The sequence below is a fragment of the Anas platyrhynchos genome, chromosome 3 (assembly GCF_047663525.1).
Source record: "Anas platyrhynchos isolate ZD024472 breed Pekin duck chromosome 3, IASCAAS_PekinDuck_T2T, whole genome shotgun sequence".
NCBI classification, from domain to species: Eukaryota; Metazoa; Chordata; class Aves; order Anseriformes; family Anatidae; genus Anas; species Anas platyrhynchos.
The window spans coordinates 89,307,808-89,335,254 of NC_092589.1; the positions used below are offsets into that span (position 1 = coordinate 89,307,808).

The 27,447-nt window shown below is 33.8% G+C and overlaps 1 protein-coding gene across 29 annotated transcripts in view; it reads right to left on the reverse strand.

Moving 5' to 3' along the window:
• The window catches only part of RIMS1 (regulating synaptic membrane exocytosis 1), a 318,971-nt gene that overhangs the window by 110,587 nt on the left and 180,937 nt on the right, over positions 1-27,447 (reverse strand). For 16 of the 29 annotated variants that reach the window (XR_011808513.1, XM_038176856.2, XM_072036302.1 and 13 more), the window contains exons 9-18: positions 25,552-25,675; positions 18,412-18,458; positions 17,224-17,336; positions 16,103-16,233; positions 15,605-15,776; positions 15,323-15,479; positions 13,658-13,729; positions 8,390-8,546; positions 6,174-6,299; positions 1,822-1,884 (exon numbers count right to left, since the gene is read on the reverse strand). Coding sequence is in view for 28 of the 29 variants with exons in the window: in XM_038176856.2 (XP_038032784.1) it covers positions 1,822-1,884; positions 6,174-6,299; positions 8,390-8,546; positions 13,658-13,729; positions 15,323-15,479; positions 15,605-15,776; positions 16,103-16,233; positions 17,224-17,336; positions 18,412-18,458; positions 25,552-25,675 (1,162 nt within the window). In the remaining variant the exon portion in view is untranslated. The remainder of the gene's footprint in view (positions 1-1,821; positions 1,885-6,173; positions 6,300-8,389; positions 8,547-13,657; positions 13,730-15,322; positions 15,480-15,604; positions 15,777-16,102; positions 16,234-17,223; positions 17,337-18,411; positions 18,459-25,551; positions 25,676-27,447) is intronic. The other 13 variants (XM_072036301.1, XM_072036279.1, XM_072036277.1 and 10 more) reach the window with 3 other exon arrangements.

A 27,447-nucleotide genomic window follows, 5' to 3' on the forward strand; every position in this document is an offset into this window, starting at 1 on the left:
CTCAACAATTAATTAAGACATTATTCAGCAAGCTGTCTAGAAAACAGGAATAATGTCTTATAATTCTCTTTCTAACATGAATAACTGTCAGGCCACTATGAATGAGAAAGGAGGAAAAATGGCAGCTACCATGTGGACAAAATTTTTGTTGAAAGCGTTTCTTGGCATGGGTAATGGTAATTTTCTGGATATTATTCCAACATGGATTAAACTGCATAAGCCTCAGAGTTATATTTAACAGTCAATCTACTTTATTCTGTTGCCTGCATAGTCCCGTTCAATATGCTATTAAAAGTACTTTGTTTTATAGTATAACATTACTGTTACTTTAACAACTCTTTAATTTTATATTTGTTACTCTCATAAGTTGTTAATTTATTACTGTAATAACTTATTTTACTAATTTGGGATAATTTGTTACTTTTCTTAATTCTAAGAAAATAAGAGCAAAAATTAGAAAAGGAAAAAGGCAAGGAAGGGCTGCACTCTAGTGTCGCTGTTACCTAGCTGCCCATGCACAACTTTCAGCTGGTTAGCTGCCAGATGGGCTAGTAGATTTGTAACACAATTGGAAATCTATAGCAGCTAGACAAAGGGCATCAAAAGTTTATGATACAATATTTACTTCATGCATTAAGCAAGAATTTAAACTCTGTCATTGAAAAATTATAATGAAAATTACAGTCTTTAATGGGGAAAAGAAAAAGCACAGAGCTGGAGGTGGTTAGGGTATAAAGCTATAGAAAGTGTAGCAAAAAGAAAAAGGGCAGAAGGAGGAGGCAGAGAAAAATTAGTATGACATGACAATAAACTGATAAAATAGCAAGGAGTGAAGAGATAAAGTAAAAACCTAAAATGTTGAGGCAAAAGCCTTTTAGATGAAATATGAGAATTACACAACTCATAAGTAAAATTTAAATTTTAATGTAACAGATGCAGTGATGCTCAGCTGTGTTTATTGTTTGTTTTTGGGAGAGTTATTGTATTTTATTTATTTACTTTTGTATTTATTATTTTGCTATTAAACAGTTTATCAGAACCCTATCACAGCATCTTTGATGCTCTTTTTTCTATTTTGATGAAGACAATTACAATTTTGTTGATTCTAAATTGAATATTTTTGACACAATCTGACCTTTATTATTAACCGAGTTAACAGATGTGGTATGAGAAACAAGGGGGCCATAGTTATGTTTGCTAGATTAAGATATTTCATTTTTGTTTAGTTTCTCAGCATTCAGAACTGTTAACACAGAGAGCTCCAAGATTGAAGATGAGCTCAAACTGCAAAGTTTATGCCTAAATCAAATTCAAAGGAAAAAAAATATTATGAAACCCCTCAAATCTGGTAGTGTGAGGGAGCCTTTAAATCACAGTCTCCTTAAGCACCTTGCTCTTCCCTACAAATGTTCAAAGTCACCGTGAGATTTGGTGTCACAAGTAAAGATTGTTGGCTTGTGCTTGACTGTAATACAGACATAATAAATGGAAATAAAGGCAAACAAAAACTCAAAAAGAACGTCTGAAATTATAATAACACTGCCATGCATTGGTGGTCAGGACTTCTGTGACTGGACGGATAATATACGACAAAATACAACTGCAAAATCAGAAATTCTTTAGCTGCTTCAATCCTTACTATGGAAGTTTACAAACATACATATACATCTTGATCTGATTTAAAACAAACAAAACAAAAAAAGAATAACTGACACCTGGATCACAACATACTGGGAAGTTCTGTACATACTGGGATGCTGGGCACACAAAGCATACATAACTGACCAGAGGTGTTGATGATTACCAGATTCCTGTATTTACCTGATGGTATGTAGGCACTCTGCACTTCTTCCTCGTTTTGCTCTGGGCAGCATAAGAAGCTCACTGCACAGACAGGATGGATGGTGAGTGAAACAGATAGAATTATGAAGCATTAGATGACATGGGTTATGCCAATGATTTGCAAATAAAAACATAAAAAGAAACAAGAAACTTCCATCCAGATACGTAGCCTGCTAATGTTCAAACCCACACTGCACTTCTCAAAGAATATGAGCCAAAAAATGCCTGTGGTAACTACATTTTCAAGCAAATCCTTTAACTGCAGCATGTAATTTTGTAGTTTCTCCCTTTAAAATTCTGCAGTACTGTTTCAGAGTTCTTCATGAATTCTGTCAGGAATCCCAAAATCAGTTACATTTCTCTAATAACCTCCTTTCTCATAAATCAATTCATGAAGACACACTTTAGCAAAAAAATAAATAAATAAATAAATAAAATGTTTGTTTTTTTATAAGCCACAAAAATATACATGAAAAAAAGCAGGGAAGGTTTGTTACTAATGCACTGCAAAGCAGTTAATAGAAAGAGTAACCAGTCACCCTTTAGGGAAAAATAGGTGTTCACTGGAAATATTATGTTTGGACAAATACAAATTCTGACTGATAGCTCTTTGGAGTATTTTGCAATGCAATGCAAAAGAAAAAAAAATGCTTATCAGCCAGACTTCTTGTTTCTTATTGTTTCCAATTCAGAAAAATCAGCCATTTGTTATATTATTCATTTAATGCAACCAAACACATTACATCCAAGCAAGATGGTAAAATTAATATATATTTATGCCTATGGTAAGTATGATTATGATATGAAATATCCCTTGAATTAATCCTGTAGTTTTATGCACTTCAGCACAATCAGAAAGACAAAGCCCCCAGTTTTCAAATTACTGTAAATATGAAAGTAAAGCTAAACTTCATGGAAACATGGTATTTTAAAAGAAGCTGGGAATCATATGAAGTACTATGGTGAGAGAGAGAGAAAAGATTACAAAATGTAAAAAGTAGCACTTTTTCAATGTGTTCTGTACTTCATACCATTATAAACTGACCTATTTACTTGATGTAGCTTAGGTAATATTTATCTAAAGTTCTGAACTAGAAAGACTAAAACAATGGCTTGTTAGTCACATCTGAGATTTAAGTTTGTATCTGGAACCACTAGCCTGATTTTGATGCAACAAAATGTATTAAAAGTGAACTGAATCATTTTCTTGGATTTCTGCGTATTTTTTTAAAGCAAAAATTGCATTCCTAATCTTAGAGCACTGACAGCATTTATATGCAAGTTTCCAAATTACAAATACATGTGCATTTTAGGAAAAAGTTATAATTTTCTGTAATTAGTTAAGAGTTTTGTGATTTTCTTGCAAAAACTGAGGAATTATTATCAAAACACTATATAGAAGAAGTTTCATGCACTGCTTTAATATCTGAGACAGTATCTGGAGAAGCAGGATAAAATCTAAAAGACAGCAGATACAAAATCCACATTAAATCACAGGGTACTTTGTTAATATTTATTCTACCTTTGCTGAGCCAAAGCCAAAGAGCCCATTTTTATGAGCCCATGGCAAACACTAATACATAACTCATCCAAAAAAAAAGGGTAGAAAACAGCAAATTCACCATAGAAGCCTCAAGAAAAAAAAAAAAAAAAAAGAACCCCTAGCAATATATTACTGATAATATAAGATGATACTGGTAGTTCTACAACAAATTAAGACTGTTTTGGAGACATATAAAATAAAAAATATTATTCTAAAACAAGGGTTTTCTAATGGGAATATTTAAGGACTCAGATTAACAGATATTATTTAGGAATAAAACAAACACTAAAAAGTGAAAAGTGCTATCTCCTTAAAAATCAGATGATTATCCTAAATTCAGAGAAAAGTATACTGATTAGCTAGATTTCCTAGTAGTCTTAGCATTTCCTAACAGATTTATATATATTTATAAACATATACATGTTTATATAAACATATATAAAAAAGGTAAAGTGATCAAATCAGTTCCACTGGGAGTGTATCACACCATATGCTTTTGTAACAGACTATAGCAATTATTTTTACAAAAAGATACTCAAAATATTCACTATTAATTTGGGACCAGTAAAGGATCACTGAAAAAATGATCAAAAGTATTCAGCAACTAAAATTTATGCCATGCAACTATCAGGAAAATACATTCCAAACCAGATTTATGTTGAGTATCTAAAAGAATGTACTTGTTTTGATGAGGGGTTCAGCAAATGAGCGACACATAATACTTGCACTAATGATGATACTAAGACATAGGAATAATAGCAAAAAATATATATTTTTTTAAATGCCAAGATGTGAAAGAGGATTTCACATCAACAATGAAACTGTCGGGGGATGTGCTTTCACAACAACTATATCAAAAACAAAAGCTGTTTTAATCCTCCCTGTGGTGCTACTTAAATTCCTTGAAAGTCAATGAAATCTGCAAGAGTTAAGCAGTTTCAACAACTGAAGAAACTTGAGGAAAAGAAAATGAAAATGAAAAAAAAATGAGACCAGTGCAGATTATGACTGAAGGAGATTAAGTACAGGCACCCCTGTTTAAATCCTGCAAATCCTGTCTTCGCATCTGATCTTTTAACTTCTGAAAAGTGTCTTCTGAACACCCGAGAACTGAAGTCTGTTTCCTACTCATCAGAACAAATTCAACAGCCCATTGCTGCTGTGCTCTTTTCTGATGGCTCATCTCTGAAAAATTATCAGTGCAAGTCCTGTTCTCCAAGCACACTGCATGCATATATTGTCATTTATATCATGTTTCCAGGCTTTACTATAAGATAATCTTCTATACAGTCATACTTATTTCTAGTGACAAAAGCTACGTTTAAATGTCTCTTCCAAATCTGCTGAATAAGAAAACTATTCAATACATATTTTCAGGAAGACTTGGTATGTATCACTACCTATAACAACTAGTAACATGAAATATTTGCAACAAAGGGAAATTACTGTAATTAGCTTAACTCTAAATCTGATTTCACTACAGTTAAAAAGCATTTCAATTCACCTCTGAAAGGAAATTCAATACAACAATCCAACTTAGTACATACTTCTTGCCGATAAACTAAGACACTGGAATTTTAAACTGTTCCAAGTAAACCATTAATTCCCATATGTGTGTTATCATATTTAAAATACAAAATAAAACAAAGCAAAACAAAACAGGCAAGATCATATACAAAACTGAACTAGTTTACCTGCAAAAGCCATCTGTTATTCAATTTCTTTTTGTGTTGCTTCAAAAATTGGACAAAGAGTTCCAGAGATTTTTATATGTATTCCTTCACATGCTTTCACATCACTACAGAACATGTTTGCTATATTAAATTTACTGTATTATTTAGAAAGGTTTTGTCACTGTTACTCATAAAAAATAAAAACATACTGCAAAAATATGGGACTTTACTAGGACAGTTGATTGTATATGAATGGTAAAAGTTTGCCATTATAATTTAGCTATATGATATTTTTCTGTGTATAAAGACGAACCACACAAATTGGTAATTCATGTGATGTCACCATTATGTTTCCAAAATACTGAACTGAAAAACCTTGTCTATTTTTCCTTTCAGCTAAAAACTAAGCAGAAATCCCCTTTTCCTTCCATTTTATTAGAAGATATTTGTAGATAACCGAAAAAAATGCCTATTAGAGAACACATTATTCTCTGAGGAGTGTATGTAGCTTCTGCATACATTCCAGGGAGGTATATGCATGTGTCAAGCATCAAAGAATCAAAGATTGGATATTTTTCTTAATTGCAAGCACCATAACTATCCTCACAATGCATGTATTGGGCCAAGTTCACCAGAATGTTATGCACGATGCTGTGAGACAAATAAGGCAGATATCCAAAATATATTAATATAGGAATGCAAACTATAGCATATGCAACTTCCAAGTAGTAGGAAGTAATGCCTGGTATTTTACTGACTTCCGAAACAGACAAATATGTTTGTGGTCTCTGTGTTGCAAGAACAGTTAGGGCATACGTGTGGATTTGTGGCTTTCTGGCAAAAATCTCTGGGCTGAAGTTCATGAAGTAAACAGCAGAGTACTCTAGGACAAAAACCCAAGAACCATTAGTCTAGACACCTGCTACTACTGTCAACCCAGTGCACATTTTCACTAGAAAAGAGGCATAGCTAACTTAATTATGACTAGTTTTTGAAATTAGGATGATTTTCTGTCCATTACTGTCAGACTGTGGTTTTCTGATAAACACTTTAAAATTAAGCAAACCAACAAAGACATTTCTAAACTTGCTTCCAAGGTCAGACTGATGATGTACCTTTCTTGATCAGACAAATACTGACTATCCATGTCTCTGGATCTGTAATCAGCTGGACTTCTGGAGGCATCATGGTGTCTAGTTGGAGAACGTGATCTTCTCATTTGATGGATTTCATCTAAACTCCTGAAAGGCAGATATATGTATGATAATCTTGTTTTTCTCATAAATAAGACAGCTTAATGGACAATTATAGTGTACAAGTTGATTGAACCGAGTCTTTTATTCATTAAATTGCTAATATATGCTTTCAAAAAACATACATATTTTTAAAAAATAGATAAAAAAATCCATCTTTAAGTATAGAGTAGTCATTTCTACCATTTTTAGAGCACTGTTTCTTTGTACACTGATGGACTCATTAATAGTATTTTTCAAGCCTGTACTTAAAGAACTATTGTGAAAATATAAGAATTTATAATAGCTCACATGAAATTGTTTTGTGCATTTATAGCTTCATAGTCAGATTTTTAATGGTTTATTTTGGGCTGTCAAATTTTTGCAGGTCGCTCAAGTATCTCCATATATTCTTAGGATATTGTGAGACAGGATATGTGAATTTTCAGCAGACTTTATTAATTCCAAACTGTGTGTTATACAGAAAAGGAAATGATTCTGCCTAACTTCAGGCAGGCTCTCATCTCCATGACAGGAATTTAAAGCTCTTTTCATATGGGAAAGAACAAGAAAATAAATTACTTTCTTTTTTTGAAGTGCAGATTCTTCCTTTAGTTTAATAATTGCCATAGAAACAAGAAGCACTCATTTTTCAAAGCAGAAAATGAAAGGATAGCTGGGGTTGACTATAAAATATTTTGTTTGTGCATCTTGCTTATAGATAGGAGGATGCAGACATTTTCCAACAAAAACACATATATATGTTTGCAAAAGAAGGATGAAGAATAGTCTCATTCTCTCAACTATAAAAAGAGAACTCTGTGCCAAAGTCTTTTTTACATACAGCCATACCTCTTTATTGAAGATGTATAACTGAAGTGCTACAGCAAGTGATTTTGTTGGACAGTCAAATAATTTAATGTAAAAGAACTGACATAACAGATGGGGATGCATGCAGGAACTTAAGAAGCACGCATAATTTCAGTGTACAAGGACAGCACATATGACATGAAGAATAGAAATGCAGAAGAGGGATCATCAGGATTCTCAAATGGAAGAAGAAGCTGGTTTCCTAAAATATACCACCATTTTGAAACACCTCAGACACTTTATCTATGAGACTCAAAGCCTGCTTTAACCACTCTTGCTGACTCTTTCTGAATAGTTATATTTTCATCACTACCATTATCTTCATCATCTTCCAAAGAGCATCAATATCAATCAGAGGCAAAGGACAGAAAAAGATGTTGCAGACAACAGTTAGGAGAGCATGGTATTGCTGTAATTCAAAACCGAAGTTTCCTAGAAACCACAGGAAATGAAAGCTGGTAAAAACTATTTAAAATAGTTTTTACTTTTTAAAAGTTTTTACTTATTTAAAAAATATTTAAGGTTCCATGAGAGGTTGCAAGAAAAGCTTATTGCCTTGGACAATAAAAGGAGCAAAAGTGGGTCAAGTTTGTTGTTAAAACTGTCTAATACTACTCAAAAAAATCACAAAGAATGAAAATGAAAAGGTCTGAAAGGATCCTCCCATTAATAAGTTGTCTATGAAAAGCAGTAGATGCAGAAATGAGTGGTTTATAAATCGCTGCTTGATTTTGCAAACAATATTTTACTTTTTCCATTAAGAATGTCAAATTATAAATAAAATAGGTAATTTAAAATTGCTGTTATGTCGAGAGAAGTTCAATTCATATTTATTATACAATTCATACATGTCATTATTTATTATCCTACAAAAATACATAAATAACTTTATATAAGATTCAGTCACTGATTGAAAAGCATTTCTGAACCCATGTGTTAGTTGCATGTACTAGTTGTGGTAGAGCAAACAAGGATGATGAATCACAGGGAAAATATCAGTAAAAGATAAGTCTTAAAGTTATTCATCTCATGGATTCTCTTGAGTAATTAAGAAGTGCACACATCAAGTTCAAATAACACACAGTTAAACCGAGATGCAACTTTTTTGTAAAAAAAAATAAAAAGAGAGAGAGAATGAGAAAATGCTGAAGAGGAGATAAGTAAACAGGTACCATTGACAGATTCCACAAACTTGAAATCACCCAGTTTCACTTGCTTGTGATGCCTACCTCTGTAATGGCACATTTGGTAAACGTGAACGGGTCCTGCCCTGATCTTCGCCACGGTGAGGAGATACGGAACGTGAACGATGATGTGTTGTTCTTTGCTGTTCTGGCACAGTTAGCGTTGTAGATTTACTTTCTCTAGCACTAGATCTATAAGCTACTGTTAAGAGGGCAACAAAAGGAAATTAGAGAATAAAAGTGTGAGTTTGGAATGAATTCAGGTGGTTAGTCCTTCCAGGAACACACATCCAAATGCTTACAAAACTTTCAAGTAGTCATTCAGCTGTTGTACATCCTGACGTATCATGCAGTCAGGATAAATTACTAGCATTACCTTTAAATGTCTGTATGTACAAAGACAGAGGAACTGAGGAGACTTTCAGTAATCACTGGATGATGTGGGAAAAAGGACTGAACCATCTGACTTGGGAAAGACTACCCAGAATAACTTGTATTTAACTTATGACTAAAATCAGAAAATCTACTACTTAACAGATTCATCTTAATAACAACAACAACAAAAATCAGAAGAGGAACCTACTAGATTATGCATTTTGTCATCCAAGGGATTCTAAGACGGTTTTAACTGATTATGTAGCTTATAAATTATAATATCACAGCTTCCAGAACAGTGTCCACCTTTTATACAGTACTGAGATTTCAATACATTTACTACTACAAATATGAGACAAATAAGGCAGGCGGGGAAAAAGACATGGTTAAAAAAAGACAATTATACAGTTTTACTACAGAATTTCTGGTTGCTGTCAAAAACATATGCATAAAGACAAACATATGCAAGTCTATTATGACTTTGTCCAACTCTTGGATCTTCATAATAACCAGAGCTGGTGCCAGAACATGGGAAATAACATTTTTCTTCCAATTGTTGAAGGAGAAGGATGTGGGGAGGTCAATCAGTCAAGGAAATAGAAAGCAGCATGACTTTTGATATATCTTAGAGGGTGTCTTAGAGGGTATCTTTTCTATGATTCTATGACCATAATGGTGTATGCATATGTGCACCATCTTCAGCACTGTGTTACATGTGAAATAAAATCAATGAATGTGATTTCATGTTTAAAATGTGATGTTACACAAGTTTGGGGAGGCTGGGTATTTATTATTCTTTGAGAAACGGAGAAGGGCATGAAGAAAAAACTTTTGGGAGATCTCATTAGTAGCTATATAAACAGCAAATGCCTGCCACTTGATAGCAATGGTTTAGTGAGCACTGACTGCAAAATAGGCCTGTAAAAGTTGATGGCATCGTGGAAAGTAAGGACTAAGACTCATCAACCTTTCAACAAAAAAGGACTCCAAAGTTTTAGAGGATTTGATGCACTGTGAGGCTGGAGTATCTTATCTACTCAAAAAGTGCTTCAGGGTTGTGTAATAAAACTGAAAAGAAATATCAGGATATCCCTAATCTACGAACAAGTACTGGGTGCAAATTTTGAATCAAAATGGGAACTAACTCAGGACTTCAGTGGAGATTCCCTCATTTTGTATACTAAGATAGTTGCAGAAAATGTCTGGGTTTTTTTGTCAGAAGAAGACAAATGATTACACATGACAAAAACTGATGCGTTCCCTCTCCCAGGATGACTAAATCTGAGCTGTATGTTCTGAAAATTGCCATATTTTCTGAAAAAAAAAAAAAAAGCTTTATGCAAAAGCCTGTCTTCTCTAATAGAAGAAACACTAGTGTACATTTTATTCAACACTGAAACAAAAAGAATCCAAAACTTTTTTTCTAAGCTTTAGACAACTGTACTGAAATATGCTTCAGGTTTTCAAAAATAAATTTCAGTTTAACCCACCTAAAAAAAACTACACATAGCATTATCTTTAAACATCTGGTTTAAGGATATGAAGATACTATTATCTATGAAGATACTATCACCCTACATATTCCTTCACAGCTGAGCTATCTGGGGAGCAATACCTAAAACTTGTGCATTGGGTGTACACAAACCTTACAGAACAGACAGAGCAATAGCAAGTAACACTTATCTTAAGTATTAATTTCAGTATTGTCAAATTGGTTGAATTGAATTCATAGTTCCATAGTGACCATGACAGTGACAGCAACAGTAACATTTCCTCATATCCTCAAATACAAAAGCTCTGTGCTCTCCAGAGTGTGCATGAGAATTTTTTTGCATGGACCAGCATGGCAGCAGCAATAAAGCTTATGGTAGTTTACGCAGAAGAAGTTTCTCAGTTGCTCATGGGAAACTGTCAGGTGTGACACAAAATGGAAGCTGCATGGATGATGAAAATGATTCTATATAATGTTTTGATTTCAGAGTAACTTTTTTTTTTTTTAAAGACAATACAGATGGTGAGACAAGGTGTTGTGCTAATATTACGCTGCTGCTATAGGAAGGTAACCACAGTTCAACCATTTATACAGTTCATTTATGACAGAAGAATAAATTGTTCTGAAGAGTTACTTATTCTGAAGATAAGACACATTTGTGATATGAAAAGGGATTTTTTTTTCCTTAAAGTATCCTTAAGTTATAAACTGGCCATTACTTTTGATGCAGCTACGTGTATCTTTACTTCCATGTACAAAGAAGGATACTTAGCAGCAGCTGAAACGTCCATGAAAACAGTTTTACTTGTTACTACTAAATTCTAGTACTGCATTTGCCTTAGCAATTGGTTTAACATTTGAAATTATAGTTTTAAGAACTTGCAGCAACTTAATGAATATGTAATATCTTCATCCTTTTTTCAAGCTTATAGCGGTGATCAAGTTGAGCTTTTGTGCTTCTACATTTTGTAGTTACGTGTCTGTCTTTTAACAAATGAGCAATAATCTTTGTGAAAATCTTGAGATATTAAGAAGGCAAATTAACTTCATTCTCTTCTGAACATTTCAAGACAATTAATAAATTATCAACTGTACAAATATACCTTTAATAAAGACAGGGCTTATTTATCTTACATAAAAAAAACACAGCAGACAACATTGGCAAGGAAATAGTAAAGGAAGGAAAAGGGGCTTAAAAATATTTTTAGAGTCCCATGCTGTAAACTCAATTTTGGTATTCTTATTTTTGTTGAGAAGGAGTATCTTAATTCTAGACTAATATGGTTGAAGTCAACAGAGGCAATGTCAAAATGGTTGAAGAGTGCTTCATCATCCCACGTTATGGGGGAAATGTGGATATTCATTCACACACACACTTTGCAAGAAAATGATGTGTGGAAACCTGGACCAGACAAGAACTTCAGTGTGCTCTATGGAGGTCTGTGGTGTGGGGGGCAGGAGAAGAGAAGGGGTACGGACCCTGCAGCACAGCAAAGAATTTGAATGCAACTTAGATTTAGCAGAGGAGACTCTTAGATGGAGAAGATACTGTAGTATTCATTCAATGCAAATCAAGTCTACAGTCTTAGAAGCAACTAAGGAAGGTTGTATATAGATAGGTAGAAATGCTTATTTGAATTAGGTGCCTAGGCACATTTATTAACTTTTGCCTAAGGTTCTTGAGCAATTTGGTAGACAGGGGGACTGGTGGCATTTTCCAGCTCTCATTGCAAAATACATTTTCATGTGCTGTCTACTCTGTCACACATCAGGGGTTGATGACTGAAATTTTCTTTGCCCCATAAAGTTAAACCCCCATTTAAGAATTCAGGTCTTATCTGTAAACAAAAACCTCACACTTAAACGCATCTCACAGGAATCACAAACAGGTGAACTCTCCATTCACATTTGGCAAAAAAATATATCCATTAAAATCAGAATAGACAATTTTGTACTGTGTCACATCAGCTGCCAGCATTTTTCTGACCTAAGTGGATGAAATTTCCTCGACAGGCCCTTCAAGTCTCAGTTTAGACACTCTTAAGGCATTGCAGATTCTATTGCCACCAATGAAATCTGGCAATTTTCTGCAGTGATCTCTGAGAAAGTTTGGAACCATGCATTCTCCAAAGGCACACTTGAGCACACACAATCCTAAGAACTTGCTATCAGAATCGTAGTTACTCAAGTGTTGACCCAGAGAATAGAGTCCAGTGAGTTCAGACAAACACTTCTGAATTTTTCCGATCAGATGGAAAATACCTTATTTCAAATGGCACATGGACAGCTAAAAAAACATCCCTGATCTTAACATGTATGCTGAAACTTTAAATGTAAGAAGGCCTACACAGATATGCTACCTTTTTAGAACCTATGTTTTATTTTAATTTTAAATGTCCTTTCTCTTAGCAGATGTGAAAAGTATCAAGATTAATTACTTCATTGAATCAAATACCATTACCAGACATACTGGAACAAATTTCCCTCTTAGTAACTTATGTGAAATTGTATGGAAATAAGGCAAGAACCCAAACACATCAAAGGAAGTAAAATTTGCCTGTGTAGACATCAAAAGTATATCATGGTGATTATGAAGTCATTATATAATGAATAAATTATCACATTATTTTAAATTCATATCAGGAAGATAGAGAACTTTCTAAATCCCACCATGATTTAATTCAGCAATTGTCATCACAGATATCCAGGGAAAAACTGGTTTAGTGCTGCCAATAAAATAGGCTTGGGACAATGAAATTTAGTTTGGGACAACTGGGAAATCTATTCATCTGACTTGCAACAACAGTCAAATAGAAGTAGAAAAAAATTTGTCATCCAAAATGACCCTTAACATTTTTAATATGAAAAGGATGATGAACTAAAGTCTAACCATGATACAAACTATATTTATGAACATTTAGGGTAATGATAGTTCATGAATGCTCAAGAAAACTGTAAAAGATAGAGCCATGCTACATGCATCTTTATCTATAGCCATGCATTCTCAATAAAGACCATGGGAGACTGCATTACATCTAAGTTTCAAGCAAAAAGCAAAATAAAAAATGTTTGCAATCAATGCTGAAACCTTAATCACTGTTTTAAAATATTTTTTGAGTTCGACTGATATTTTTAATAATGCTTGGAACATTATGCAGTTAACAATTTAACAGTTTGAACCATCCAGTGGTTCATATATGAAGAATGATATGTAAAAGAAATATCAGTGAATGAACTGTAGAACTTTTTAATTCACCATTTTTTAGAAGGAAAGCTTCCATGGAATAATCAGGAAAACTTTTTTTTTCCACAATGCACTCTGCAAAACCAGCATCCTCAATGCTATAATGAAAAAGTGAAAACAAAAACAAAAAGCAAGCAAAAAGAATGAAAAAGAAAATCAAGCAAGAAAGAAGAAAGCAGGACCATGCTGTTCACCCACGCACCTGGAGGAACAACTCCAATACCATCATCAACATCATAATCTGAGATGTCACTATCACTGATTGGCCGAGATCCTGCACAACAGTAAGGTAAACAAATACCTGAACATCTGGTTGAGTTATGAAACATAAAAATATGTTCATTTAATGTACCACTACAATCAAAAAGATGATTTAAGTCTAAACAATAGAAGAGAACTAAACTGCAGTGACCATGAAGTTTCACCAAACAACTGAGCCAATCCAAAAGCTTACAGATGCTGCAGCCTCCTCTCCCCTTCTTCCCTCATTTCCTCAGTACTCTCCTACTAGGTTACTTTAGCTCACTAAACAAGCAAAATGCTTTTGTGCTATTTCAGCGAGTTGAGTAAACTGAATCAACTCGCTGAATGGGAAAGGAGAGGTGGCAGCATATGGTGAGAAAGGAGAAGAGGAAACAGCTCTGACAGCTATTAGAAAAGTTCAAGTATCTCAAGAAAACTAACCTTTAGATTGCTATCTCTATACATATTCTCATGCAGTAATTACAGCAGTGTCATATTTCTGTAATTCATTCCTGAATGTGCCCCAATTTCCTATGCATTAGCTGGAGCTAATAATATTTATTTTTAAGTAAAAGAAGAAAAATAGCTTGGAAGCATATTTTAAAATAATGCCCTACATCCTTCTTGTTTTTAAATAAATCCTTATTCAAGTTAAATGAACGGAGAGGCTACAACACTAAACTATGTCAATATATTCATTTTTTTTTAGTATGAATCATACAAACCTGAACAAGAGAAGGCTCCGGGGCGACCTCATTGTGGCTTTTCAATATGTAAAGGGGGCTTATAAAAAAAGGTGGAGAGTGACTTTTTGCTCAGTCAGATAATTGAGCAAAATTATCTGATTTTGGACAAGGGGAAATGGTTTTAATCTAAAGAGGGGAGATTTAGATTAGAGTTGAGGAGGAAATTCTTCACTCAGAGGGTTGTGAGGCACTGGCACAGGTTGCCCAGAGAAGCTGTGGATGCCCCCTCCCTGGAGGTGTTCAAGGCCAGGTTGGATGGGGCCCTGGACAACCTGATCCAGTGGGTGGCATCCCTGCACATGGCAAGTGTGTTGGAACTGGGGTGATCTTTAAGGTCCCTTCCAACCCAAGCCATTCTACGATTCTATGAAAACTGAAATAACTCTCCAGAACAACTGTATCTCCCCACTATAAGTACATATTTTTTCTTTGCTGCTAAAGTACACTTCTCATCTGATTGTATATATGGTGTGTGCATATAAAAAGAATATCAGAGGCTGAAACTAGTTTTTGATGAAAAATGTTTTTCAACTCACTAGGCTTTAATGCCTTTCTTTTTAAAATAAAAAGCTTTTAATTACTATAAATGTATCTAATAATCATGAACTTCATCTTTCCTTTTAAAACAAGATTTATGCAAACAAGTATTTGACCAATTTTCTTTTGCTAGTGAAAACCAACCAGTTCAAACAGTTTTTGTATACTTGAAAGTTATGCATCACAGGTGATGTCATAATGTCTTAATTCACATCTCTTTTTGGCATACATCTTCCTTACATCTACAGATTTTACCTTGTATAACAAAGGTAAATATCACTACACCATAACCAACATTTTTAATTTAAAATTTTAAACTTATTAATGGAACTTGGACCTACTTTGTAATTTTTTGCTAGAGCTTTCTCCACCATGTACATGTCTTCTTGGCATGAAAGGTGATGGCTGAGGCAGAGGTAGTGAAGATTCATCATGTGTCTGTAGCTTATACCAATGTGGTTCATCATCTAAAAGTGCTGTCTCCAGCTCTATAAGAATCTAGTAGAAAAATTTTCAGGTTTTAATTTTAAAGGCATGTACACACAAACACATACATAGTATATATATACGTATATGTGTTCAAAAACAAACAAACTCGGGATAAATGTGATTGTATATATCACCTCTCCAAGAAATTCACTCTCTTCTTCTTGTACTCTTGGCTGATCCCATACTGTTATTTCAAGCATTCGTTCTCTAAAATCTCTACGATGCACATGCGAGTAGAGAAAAGTTTGGTTCCATTTTGGCTCTAGACTTTTCTTTACTGTTTTGGTCCTCCTTTTACTCTTATCACTGAAACATAAATATTTGTAATTTATTTCCAATAACAATTTACAAAACAATGCCATCTACTCATCAGCAGTAATTATTGGTGTTGTTCATTCTGATCTGATAATGCTTAAAAGAGAAGCATTTGCTGTACTGTGTATTTGTGGTGGATTGCATTCATCCAAATATCAACAGAGTTAATTTAATACTGACTTGCATATATCAAGTGTGATTTGTTATAACCAATATAAATAGAACAAATTTTTAAAAGTAATTCTCTCATTCATACACATTCATTTAAAAGTTTATTCAGTAAGTGAAAATTATTATTTTCTCAACTGAAATACTACCTTCTGTCTGGAAGAAAATACATTTTTACATAGGGGTTCCTGGGGCGTCCATCTACTCTTGGTGGCAAATCTGTTGCTTGAAGAACATTCACTATTAACTGATGTCCCACTTTGTCATACCACAGTTTCACCTACAAGAATCAAGTTACCAGAAAACATTATTGAAAATGGAAAAAAAATACACCTAGAATTTTCACAGTGCACAAGATCAACCACAATGTAAAAGTAGTATTTATCTTTCCAAGAGACATTAAGATATATTTTGTTGCATTAATATTTAATTGTTAAATGGAAAAGATGTTGGCATACACCAATACTTTTTTATTTATCAAAGCTGAATAAAATGGTGGTGCTTGATTATTCCTATATTGCTTATTGTACTCACTGCATAATCTTGTATATGTGAGTCCATTTAAGTCAGCACTGTCTCAGTTCTGCACTTTAGAAGCTATACTTTAAACAGGAAGCCCTGACTACAGCTAAACTTAAAGCATGGCAGAAATCTGTCTGCTCTGATTTGCCACCTTACAAATGTTCTTATGGAAAGAATAATATGCAGTTAAATTATTTCCTAATAGGATCATAGCATAAAATTGTTGAGTGTACTCTGTACTTAAAAATTAATATAATCAATATAAAAAATAAGAATGTACAAAACAAAGTCTGTGTGCTTACGGTATATTTAATAAGCACAGCTTCAATTAGCATTACAGAGAATTCCAGGAGGTGATGTGCATCTAAATTAAAGTGTATTACTGAATGATGCTACTATTAACAAATACATAGCTCTTTAAGTGCTCTCATAAAGAAGATAAAGTGGTACTGTGTTTGTTATCTGCAGGTACAGAAGAGTCACATTTTTCAATGTAGAGGGTACAGAATGACAAGTTGCAAGACACTTTCATGTGCTCCTCTTAACATAAATGCCTGCACACTCGTGTATTAAATCAACAATTCTTTACATCCACTGTGACTACAGTGAGTGTGTGCTCACACATTTGAAAGACAGCAGTAACAGCCATTTCCATTGACTTCCCAATAGACCTTGGGAAGTCAGAGGGCTAAGGGAACAACATCTAAAAATGTTTATTACTAACTCAAGAAAAAACAAATATTCTCACAGAAAGCTGTCCCGGTAGGACTTGTGGTGCATCCCTTAGGGCTCCAGGGCTGGTTGGAGATATAACAGAAATAGAAGGCCTTTCCATCTTCTGAGATTCAAAAGAACTTGAACCTAAAAATATGTGAGAAACACATGAACTTTCCATCTGAAATTTTAAAGCAAATTTGGGTTAATTGATTTTGGTTGGGTTAATTGGATTAAATGATTTTTCGATGCATTGTATAAAGGTTGTCTTTATATACAGTATTAATGTGATAATATACAGAAAGATGTTAAGCTGATGTAGATAGGGTGGTGAAAAAGACAGTTTAGCTACTCTTACTTCAGATTAAATTTCTTGTTTTATTCTAATAATATATTAAAAAGTGTTCTTCATCTAACACACCCTATCAGATGTTTTAAATAAAATATTATCCTCTTGCAGAATTGCACAGTTGAAATTTTTGATGAATAAACCCACATTTGTTGTATGGTAGCCTCAGGTGGCTACTGAATTGTCTAAACTCAGAGACAAGAAGATATGCAAGATAGACATCAGGCATAGAGGACAATCCTGCTCCACCAGTGAAGCAGACCCTCATGAGTGAGGAAAAGCTCATGACAGGCAAGGAGCAGTGTCAGGCCTAGGAGGCCCTGCAGGATCCTGACCTAGATAACATTTCTCATTGCATCTCAGACAAGGCTCAGATGAGAAATGGGTGGAAGCCATGGCCTTCATGGCCTTCACACACTTCAGATGGTATACTTCAATAGAAGAGCTAAGAAGACACACAGACACTCTTTTTTTTGTACCTTTGTACAAGGTACAAAGGTACCTTGTACCTTTTTTTTGTACCAATTGTACCTTTGGCAATCCCCTTCCCCTGTCTCCTCACTTATGTTAGGACAAGTAAATGAAATACCTGTTTTGGGTCACAGCTTATACAGCCATAAACTGATATGCTTAAAAGCAGAAGATATAGGTGAAAACAATAAAATCCTACCAGCATTTGAAATCTATACAGCTTTTAATCAAATCTCTATCATTTCACTTTTAACACACAAGACTGAAAAACACTGAATTTTGTCATATAAAAACCTGAAAACAATGCAGTCTCCCAGTGCCTGTCATTCTGAAAATTCATAGCCAAAATGACTGTATGGGGTACAAGACCATGTCAGGCAAAGAAACAAAGTGTGTACTCACTGGACTCTAATGGGGGATGAGAACTCTCAGGAATCCGCGGAATATCACTAAAACATGAACATACACAAAGTAATTAGGAACAAGGGAGAGGATCTCCTGCTATAACAAATATGTATCTAGGACATTTTTTTAGAAATACAGTTCTCTTTTGTGTTCTATTGGATTATGTGGAAAGACAGGAAGTGTTTAAATACAGTTCACTATTTTCCACTAGGACTCATGAAAACCTTAACATTGCAAACTCCTCCTTCCTTCAAAGTGAGGAGCTACAGATGAGCACTACAATGATAATATTGTGGATGGCTTCCACAATATTTTTATAATAAAAGAGGTTTCTTTTATTTTTATAATAAAAGAGGTTCTAGAGAGGTTTCATGAACAGAATGGTGGTAAAGGTAGAGCTACTGACACTCAACCATTCCTTGGAGGAAAAACAAAAGGAAAAAAAAAAAACAACAACACAAGACATAGATTAACTCACTAGTAATTTTTATATAAACGCCTCAAGGAGTTCACGGAATGAAACTGATGAAAATGTCTTATAATAATAAAAAGAAAAAGCAAACAACATTAGCAAAGTTAAACAAACAGAAGAATAATACATTTCATGAAAGCATATTACAAATATGTGTGGAAATTTTTTCAACATACACACACCCAACACATACTTATGCATAATCAAAATCAAACTGGTTAAGTTCACAAAAATCTGTAGAAATTTTAATATCAACACAATTACTCTTCTATAAAATTCTGGATGATGGATGATAGCTCCTTGTTCTGTCCTGTTCCCAGCTATCATAGAAAACACATTGCAAAAGCAAGAAATGATTGTTACTGTACAAATGTTAGCAAAACAGAGCAGAAAAATGGAAACAAAGTTCAAGTGGATTACATGAAAATATTTCTACAAAAAAAAAAAAAAAATCCAAAATTTAAACTACAGTAGTATTTCTGAAGAACATGTAAAGATTTTAAGTCTAAAGCTGGGGACTCTTAAAGGCATTCAGGCATTCTGTTCAGTGAAACATTACCATACCAACTTGAAAGTCAATAAAACTAAGACTCCTAGGTCATATAAATGCTACTTGTGAAAAAGAAACACACTTAAGTCAGAAAAGGAAGGTAACAATGTCCAATCATCTGATCTTCAATTTATTTTTCATGTTCTGCATTTTAACTCTTGCACACAGTTTAAGAAAGGCTATTTCAGCTCCAAGTTAACATTTTGCTTTAGTTTGCATCTCACATCACTAACAAAGACACTTTTCTCTTTCCCTTGACTTTGTAAGTAAGGAGTACCGTGGTTTCCTCAAACTCATGGAAATACAACTGCATTATTTGCTCTTGACATGGCGTAGTACTACCTCACAAACAAACACGACATGTTGTGCAGGACTGTTGTGCAGACTTCTTAGCATTTTTTCTTTTCAATTTCCAGGGAAATTCTCATCAGTCTTAAATATTTAGTTTGCTTATTCAAACTATTTTTCTGCTCAATATGGCATTAAGTTTGTGATATTTTCTTGCACTAGAATATGAACTCTCTCTTCTGCAGTATAGTACACTTGTAATAATGTCACATTTAGGATATTTATATATAGGGCTCATATGTGCAAGGAATGTTTCGAAACAGAAAGTGCACCCTACACACCTGGGTGGATAAAGAAAGACATCAAAATACATTTAGTTTCCATTTTTCTTCATTATTTTCCATAATACATTAGGGGGAAAAAAAGCTACAAATAAGCCCCAAATATTAATTACAGATATAAGCACTTAAGAGTTGATTTACATTTACAATAAAGCACTTTCACACTATCAGCCTAACACAGAAGACACAAATATCAGATCCACACAATTCAGGAAAAAACAGCTACTACAGCTACTAGAATGAAGATGCTACACAACAAACAAAACAAAACAAAACAAAACAAAACAAAACAAAACAAAACAAAACAATACCAACAAACGGTCAAGTTGATTGTATTTCCCTCACTTAGAGATGGCAATACTGAAGTCCTCACCAGGTAAAGGTAAGTGACAAGAATAATTAGACCTTTTCTAACACTTTACTCAGCAGACAGGAAAAAAAAATGAAAGTGCAATGTTTTAATGTATTTTTCTGAACTCCTTATAATTTTTATGACAAATTCACAGGGACAGTGAAAACTAGAACATAAATTTCAACTCCAGACAAAATGCATTGTTTGTGACTGAAATGTTATTTGACAATTTTCCCACCCACCATATTCACTATTCATACCCACATTAAAGCTTGTTCACTCTCAGGAAATCACTAAACTAGTACAAGAGAGAGCTTTTGTAATTTTTTAAAAGTAATTATTGCTAGAAAATATTCATTTCCTTAAAAGTATGTCAGATATATTTATCTCGTTTAAAGACAGCTACACATATAACTGCAAGACATAAAAAGCAAGTAAGTAGAGTATGCAGTATAGATCACTGAACTAGTGGCAGTATATTCTAACATTTGTAACAGAACTGTACTTCTACCCATATGTGAATTTCTTACAAATTCAATAATCCAGTTTACATAAATATTTCTTAAATATTACATATTTCTTAAATACTGTACTAGTTATATTATATTGAGCCTGGTGTATTCAAGTCAATCAAATGCATTAGTGCTATTTTACTTTTGAATGTTAGCATTTTAATTAAAGAAAATTTTGAAGAGAAACTATAATCCAAAGCATATTAAGTAACCAGATCAGTCTTATCTAGCCTACTTTTATTTTTGGACTGCAGAAAGTCTTATGACTTAAAATATCCAAACCTAGACTGGTCAAAGGGAAGGGAAGGGAAGGGAAGGGAAGGGAAGGGAAGGGAAGGGAAGGGAAGGGAAGGGAAGGGAAGGGAAGGGAAGGGAAGGGAAGGGAAGGGAAGGGAAGGGAAGGGAAGGGAAGGGAAGGGAAGGGAAGGGAAGGGAAGGGAAGGGAAGGGAAGGGAAGGGAAGGGAAGGGAAGGGAAGGGAAGGGAAGGGAAGGGAAGGGAAATTAAGTAGCACAAACTTTAAAATCAGAACAGAATTTTACTCCTGTACCAGAACAATGCAAACATCAGAAAAGTTATGTCAGAAACATTCTGGTAAAGAGCTGGTGACCTCAAATTTCATCTTTTTATCTTTACCTTGAAACACAAAAGTTTTGTACTCTTATATAATGTTATATATGAATATCTTATATCTGATCCTTCCACACCTTTATGAATACCTTAAATCAAACCCAACTTAGGTTAAGATTGCTGCCTGCAAATCTATGGTTTGTGAGGATCACTGTTTCACAATACACCGCCACAGATGTAATTTCTCTGAAGACTACAGTTAACAGCTTAATCACTTAAGATGAACCAAATTCAAAGGTGGTTGTAGCCCACACTTCCTTAGGTTGCTCATCTTCTATAACCTACAAAGTGTACCTGTCTCCAGAGTTCATCCTCCTACTTCCAAAACTGCTCCTTCCTATCAGAACCTGTACATTGATCTGCAGTTTGCACTATTTATATTACTTGAGCAACTGTCTGACATTTAGCATTGCCTGGCTTGTTATGGAGATTCAGCCTCCTTGCAAGGACCTAGAGTCCAAGCACAGAGCAGTTGAATCCCACTGGAGAAGTAGCAATTTTGTCAATATTATCTGTGGAAATCCAAGCAAATATAAATACCACCCAACAAGGAAAACAGAGACCAAAAAAAAAAAAAAAAAAAAAAGTTTTACCTGCACTATCCCATATGAGGTCACCGGAACACACAAGAGACAGTGAGTTAGTTACCATGCCAGGCTTCTTCCCCAACCAGCATACTGCCAGAGGTTTTTCTACGCTATCTTATGTTAATAGCCTCTCACATTGTATGCATATTTATAGGTCATTTTCCCCCTCGTTTTTAGATGCCCAACCCATTAATTCTATTTTTTATAGGTTTCTTACCTACCCTGTGTTTGCAATCATCAGCATTAATGTCAATTAGTTTCTATGGAGTTTTTATGGTACTATTGCGGTTATACTGTTTATTGTTGTTATGCCTTCATCTGCTAATTGTGTTACATTTTTCACATTTTTCTCTAATAAACATCCTACAATTATCCATTACTCAAAATTACATTTGCTGATAGACACAGAAATCCAAATTTACAAGCCTGAGCAAATTGTTTAGACATCAATTTTGTAACTTGCAGCTGTCTAATTGGTGGCCTCACAGTCCTCCTATTATTCACTCAAGCCAAACCGTGTCAAATTTGGGCTTTTTAGACCTAATATGCTAGGACTTTTTAAAAAGAGACCATTAAATGTGCTGGTACATTACTTGCATTATTAATACTGAGAGATGAAAACATTTAAATTATGCAGACAAAATATCATTTTTCAGGTCTTTCGGGAACCTATTCCCTCACAGGAATTTTAGGTGTAATGGATTACCACTTAATGCCTTATCAAGCAGCTAGTTTGCCAGTCAGCACCTCAGTAGACACAAAACTTTGCTGTACTAGATTTGTTGGATTCAGTAAAATTCACTATCATGAATTTGAAATGACTGTATAGTTTGGATAACAAGACAAGAAGAAGATAGGAGGAAAAAAGAAAAGTAATCTGCTGTCCAAAGCAAGCTGTTTCCCATCATACAACACAATCTACATAGATTATAATCAAAACAAACAAAACAAGAAAGTTATGTGGAGTATTTCATTTATTTATTTATTTGTGTTCACTAACATCAGGATTTTCTTTGTTGTAAAATGAATGGGTTTTTTGTTATTCTTTTTAGATAAGAGATGGGTAAATCCCAATCTGATATAAAACAACACAACTTTATCTCATTGCTATTGGAGAAGGGTGTTATCTTTAAATTTCAAATCTGCTTGCTCTAGCCCCTTTGAGATGTTTATTTGATATTCCCAGAAAAAGAAAAAAAATCCAGTCAGGACACAACTCTACAAGGACAGCATTATTATAGCACATAAACATCTCCATGCCAAGACTCCACTTGTCTCAAAATAAAGGTGTAGTCTAATGTGTTCTATTTTTGCTTATGTCCAGAAATAAATATGCATGATGGGTCATCTAAAGCAAAAAGTTACATTTTATCAGTCCTATGTCCAGGTGCATTTTTGGGGTGTAAAATTCACTGCTCAGATTTAAAAGCAGTCTTTGTTTTTGAATGCCCTTCATATTCTGTGTCTCAGTCAGTACAGCAGTTGTGGTATTTTCTCTGGATTTTTCTTCAAGAGTACATTACTGAAATATGTTCAATTTTTTTTAATATTTTATTTATAGAATTCATAAACTACAATAAATTGTTTTAAATAATCAAGTTACCTTTAAAGTCTAATGATACATGACGTTTGCAAATATACTGATATCTAAAGCTCACTGCTTAAAATGTCATTATAGCACTTTGTTTTTATATGAGTTGCACAAATCACTTTTCAGGTTTTTGTTCAACTGAAAGTTCAAGTCAGGCCCAATTATCAACATACTAATTTTCTGCTGATTTAAACATTAAAAAAAAAAAAAAAAAAAAAAAAAAAAAAAAACAGACTTCCAAAAATCTCCTTATGGAATTTTATTTTTAATTACAATGATGATGGACTGAATTTGAAGTTTGCAGTCAGGAATATCTCCTATCTGTGACTAAAGAATGTAAAATAAGGTTTCTACTCCCCCACAGTCTCCATCTGGATGTTAATTTTAGCCCTAAACAACCACTTTTATTGCATCAAGCTCTCACTTTCCATTAAAAGGTCAAACTCACAACTAAAATTAGCAACAAATGTTAATTTCATTTAAGTACTTTTAATAGCAATTGTCGTTAAAAAGGAAGAGCTCATTTGCAAAATATAGCTACACTTGCACAGTGTGTACAAAACCAAACATTAAAAGTTGACGTAAAATAAATGTAAGAGAAGAATGTTTTAGAAAGAAAATGACTCGTGCTCTCTGTTTCTCAAACTAAGAACTTATCAGATTGAGACACAAAAATTATAATTTCGATGAAATCTAGCGCATTCAGGAAACAGTTTACCATCTAACTATAGGACACTTGTATTTAGAGACATACAGTGAGTGCACATGACCTATGTGTCATGTGCAGGTGAAAAACTACAGATAGATTCGAACCTTTCAAACTTTTTTTTAAACTAGCCTAGAGTCACTTTTTATCATTAACTATGCCACACATTTCTGCAATCTAAGTGTGAATTTACAATATGTGATTCATATTCAATCCTATAAGATTGCTCAAAACAGTCCCAATACAGTCATGTTCAAGGACAAGTGTAGAATAAACAATGGTACAAATCAATTGTGACAAATACAGGGCCAAACCCACTCATTTTGTCAATTCAAACAGATTTTATGATCCTTGCAATGCTTACTTCATAAGTCAAGAACATACGAATTGTTATCACTAACCCCCCAAACCTGGATTTATAACAAATAAATGTTCTAAATATAAAAAAAAATAATGCTAATTTTTGAAAAAAATAAATTACATTAATTAATGTGAAGGTATTTTTGTTTCTGCTTTTGATTCTGGTATTTTAAAGCTAAATAGTCATTTCAATTAGAATGTTTTTGTTTTCGTTTTTAAAGAAAGGCTGTTTAAAATCCTACTAGCACCGATGTATTTCAGATCTTGTAATGTTCAGTTTGCTCATGTTTCCTTCTGCTCATTAATACGTGTGTAAGTTATTCTGATGTAATGAATCTAAGAGCCTGACAAAAAGATTTTACTCACATGTTTACTCACATGCAGGATCAATACATGGTGTCCAGAAAGAAGCCTTCTTTAATTCATTATAAACATAAATACTAACTCTTCCTTTGCCATTTGGCAAAAATCTTGTTAGTACTTTGACCATAAAACAAAAGAAAACAAAAACAAACAAACAAAAAACCTACACATTTATATTGATATATTTTTGGTATCACTGTACAGATCCAAGGTTGCTATGGGCAATGAAAAAAATGGAATGCACAGGATTTCCGTAATAGAAAGTGAATCATATTGCATTGTTAAGAGATAAAAGAGAGAAAAATAATGAACTCACAAATAGTCCCTTTAAAAGTCCCATTAGTACAAATAATAACTGTGATTAAGAAGCAAGTCTTTAGCCTTACCCAATAGGCCTTGAAACAATAATTTCAACTTGAGGTTCTGACTTTGATTCTAAAATAATGTTGTAAACTTCTTCATTTGTAGCTCCAGGCAAGGGTTTGCCATTCCATTCTAGAACTTCATCCCCTTGAATTTAAAGAGAATTTTATTTAATTTCAATATTATTTTGAAAAGAAGCACAAAACATTTATGAAATCTGTAAAGCTAAGTTGCATTGCTCAAAATGAATTTAAAAACTGTGCTGAAAATCAAAAATGTTTTTTGAGACACTATCAAGACTCCTTTCATAATTTGTACACAAAATCATATTAAGGAAACCACTTGTAAAAACTTATTATGTACTTCATTATGTACATACAGCACCTGTTACTGTGCTATGAAATTAAAGAGTCTCTTTAAAAGACCTTTTATTAGCTAACAGTAATAAACTTTGAAAATAAACAATAAAAGGGTTGATCTTCAAAACCTGAAAAAATATAAACATCTGATGTTAAACCTTTAAAAATCATGCTTTTTCATTACAATTTGTATGCATACTGTGCATTTTGATTTCTCAATGAAAAGGAGAGTCTTCACTGTCTGTATCCCATGAACGAAAAATAAAAGCAGGGAATGAGTCACTACCTTCTGAGGATGTTAGAGGGGGGAAAGAAAACAAAGACAATATGAAAGTCATTTAGATGACTTTTCAGCTTGCCATTTCCAGAATTTTGATGGTACGTACGTTGCATTACACTTTGACATTACTATAAAAAGATAATAGTCTTTAATTATAATTTCTAAAGAAAGATAAAAAAATAAACTGAAGGAACCATAACATAAAGTTTACACCCTCATATCTTATGCAGTAGTATGAACTCTGCAACCATTATCTGATGCCACAAATAAATTTATTTTCTTTATTGACAACGATTTTGTGTTTGTCAGTCAGTAACAATCCTTCAGCTGCTGGCTTTGCTCCTGTCTGAGCTCTAAGTCAAGTGGCAAAACTTGTGCTTGTTAATAAACCAAGGAAAACTATCCTAACTGAACTCCTAACTACCAAAACACAGAGCTACAACTTCTGTTTATGTTCAATGATTTTCATTCCTTTTTCCTGAACAGCCCCTGTTTTGGTATTTTAAGAAAGGACCCCACAAAAGATCCCACTAGCTTTCAAAGCATTTTGTCATTCTTTAAAACATAAGGGCTTCCTAATGAAAGACTTAATCAATGCTTGCTGAGGTAAGTTTAATTTTCTACTATGTTGTTTAGCTGAAACTGATATAAATACTTTGTATATTCATTACATAATCTTGCCTAGGGGGGAAAGTAAGTAAATATATAAGAATAGACTTATTAGGAATTTAAAAAAAAATAAAATCCATATAACTCCATAAAACCACAGTCAATTTATTTTGAAATTCTGGTTGTATTCGAATGCTAACAACTATTATAAACTAAGATGACTTTTTCCCTAAAATAAAATCTCATTTCTTCACAGATAATTTGTTTAATTTACAAAAACACCTCAGGCATTCAAAGTAGCAAGGTCTGGCCAGCTTTCCAATAGTTAGAACTTAACAGCAAAAACCAGCAGAGACAAATAGATTTGCAACACTAAAAATCACATGATTTAAACTTAATTTACACAGCATCCAATTGATCACATTTTGAAGGCATGGAACAAGAAAACACCATCCAGATATTCAAAATTTGGACATAATGCAAAACCCAGCTTGACACAGCCCAAGGCAACCTGCTCTAGCAGGCCCTCCTCATGCAGGGGTGTTGGACTAGCAGTCTCCAGAGGTCCTCTGTGATCCTATGATCCACTGCTCCAGGTGCAATGAGCTCCCTGGTCCTAAGTCCCACTGCAGTAGCTCAGAGTTGCAAGTCAGTCAGTCCAGGGGCTGTTA